This window comes from Rhincodon typus, chromosome 28, assembly GCF_021869965.1.
Source record: "Rhincodon typus isolate 14 chromosome 28, sRhiTyp1.1, whole genome shotgun sequence".
In the NCBI taxonomy this organism is placed as follows: domain Eukaryota; kingdom Metazoa; phylum Chordata; class Chondrichthyes; order Orectolobiformes; family Rhincodontidae; genus Rhincodon; species Rhincodon typus.
Window position 1 is genome coordinate 41311339 of NC_063359.1, and position 2309 is coordinate 41313647.

Below are 2309 nucleotides of genomic sequence, written 5' to 3' on the forward strand. Positions count from 1 at the left end.
CCCATCCCCTTGCTGCCCCCTCCCCACACCCCGACTCCCTCTCCCCACTCTGCTGCTTTCACACACCCTCCCCCAACTCTGAGACCACTCCCTCCCCCATCCCCTGGCGAAGGGCTTGTTGGGGGTGTGTGTGGGGGTGGGATTTCAGGGACAGGCTGGATCGTTTTGCCAAATTGTTCTGGGTCTCCGTTCCAATCTCTGGACGGTTTTCACAGTCTGGCAGTTTCCCCTGAAATTTTTTGTCTTTGCTCCCAGTCAGAACAAGCTGCAACTAGCAATCAGTTTTAATGACTTGTGGAGTTTTGGAAGGATTCCCACAGATTAATCGCCCTCTCCCCAGTGGCAAATGTACATCATCAAACAGGCTTCACTCACCCTCAGCCCTGGATCACCGACTGGTCCCGGAGGTCCTGGGGGTCCAGAGCGTCCGGGACTTCCCTAGAAAGAGTCACATAAAGACACGTCACAGACTTGGAACCCCAGAGTTAGCCCTCCCTGAGTGAGTGAGGGAGGGCAGGTCGAAAGAATACCAAACAATTATTAACCAGAGGACAATTTAAACATTCTCATTTAAAATTTAAACTCTGCATGTGTTAGTAATTCGAAAAGAATGTACTTATAAATACATTCAGAAAAATACAAAAAATAACCCCAATATGTCCTCAGGGTTTCACAACATGTGACTCACAGATGGTCCTTCTCTTCCCGGGGGCCCTTCGATCAGCATTCCCTAGAACAAAGGAGAAAAAGCACAGAATTATTATCAAACTATACATTCAGACTGTCCAACACATCAGATGGTCAACGTGGAACATGACAATTGGGGAATGTAAAACACAGAGAGAGACAGACAGACTTTCACAATCACAAGTGACTGACACTCCTGTTAATCCAGCTCCCTCACACTGTCACTCAGTAACCCCTCTCCCCACTCCCCTCCAGCGCCCTGTGGTACTGTCTGTATCTCTGCGAATGTTAATCCAGCTCCCTCGCACTTTCAGGTTTTATAAATCTAGGGAGTATACATTCCTGGGAAAGAGAATCCCAATACAGTCGCCAAACAATGTCATTTTAAATTTTATGGCAATGATTCGTCCTGTTTCTTTGAGAGGGGTATATTTTCTTCAGGGTTCCATTCTGCAAAACCTCTTTCCTTTGTTGGCTGCCAACATCATCAAAGACCCCTTCCACCTGGTAATGCTCTACTACAATCACTTCCACCAGGCAGAAGATACAGAAGCCTGAACACACGCACCAGCAGGTTCAAGAACAGTTTCTTCCCTACCGTTATTAGACTGATGAATGGTCTGTCTAACTTCAAATGATACTGATCTTGTTAATGTTGATCATGCCTAGCGCATGCCCTGTGTGATGTAACCTGTATGCCTCTAAGTTCTTTTTCACTCTGTGATCTGGATGTCCTTGCTTACTATGATCTGCCTGTACTGCTCGCAAGCAAAGCTTTTCACTGTACTTAGGTACACGTGACAATAAATCAAATCATACCAAAGGAGCCCAGGGCTAGGGGCAGAACGTTCCGAGCTGGACTGTTCCAGGTGACGTCAGGAAGCATGTCTCCGGGAATGAGAATCTGGGACTCTTTCTCTCTCTCTTTCCCCAAAGCACTCCGGGTCTCGGGGTGAATTGAAGTGATCGAGACTGGGATTGATTGATTGATTGATTGGATTCGGGGATGAAAGTGTTCTGGAACCATTGGTTAATGGAGTTAAGACACAGGTCAGCTGTGAACTACTGCAGGTTCAGTTGATGGTTAAGAAACAATTGCATTGTTAGTATTCATTTCCAGCAGGCTGGAATACCAGGGCAGGAATGTACTGCTGAGGCTGTATTAGGCTCTGGTCAGACTGTGTTTGTAATATGGTGAGCAGTTTTACGTCCTGTATCTAAGGAAGGAAGTGCTGGCAATGGAAGGGGTTCAGAGGAGGTTTATGCCAAGAACGATCCAGGGGATGAAGGGCTTGTCATATTAAAAGTGATTGAGGTCTCTGACTCATCGAGTCATACAGCACAGAAACAGACCTACGGTGCAACTTGTCCATGCCAACCAAGATTCCCAAACTAAACTAGTCCCCACTTGCCTGAGTTTGGTCCATATCCCTCTAAACCTTACTTATCCATGTATCTGCCCAAATGTCTTTTAAATGTTGGAACTGTACTTGCATCTACCACTCCCTCTGGCAGCTCATTCCACATACAAATCTTCCTCTGTGTGCAAAAAGGTTGCCCCTCTGGTCCCTTATAAATCTTTTTCCCCTCACATTAAAAATGGCATCTAGTTTTGAACACCC

General features: G+C 46.3%; 1 protein-coding gene across 1 annotated transcript in view; it reads right to left on the bottom strand.

Moving 5' to 3' along the window:
- The window catches only part of col5a1 (procollagen, type V, alpha 1), a 199447-nt gene that overhangs the window by 134022 nt on the left and 63116 nt on the right, over positions 1 to 2309 (bottom strand). Inside the window, exons 8-9 of the mRNA XM_048613423.1 lie at positions 689 to 730; positions 376 to 438 (exon numbers count right to left, since the gene is read on the bottom strand). Coding sequence (XP_048469380.1) covers positions 376 to 438; positions 689 to 730 — 105 coding nt within the window. The remainder of the gene's footprint in view (positions 1 to 375; positions 439 to 688; positions 731 to 2309) is intronic.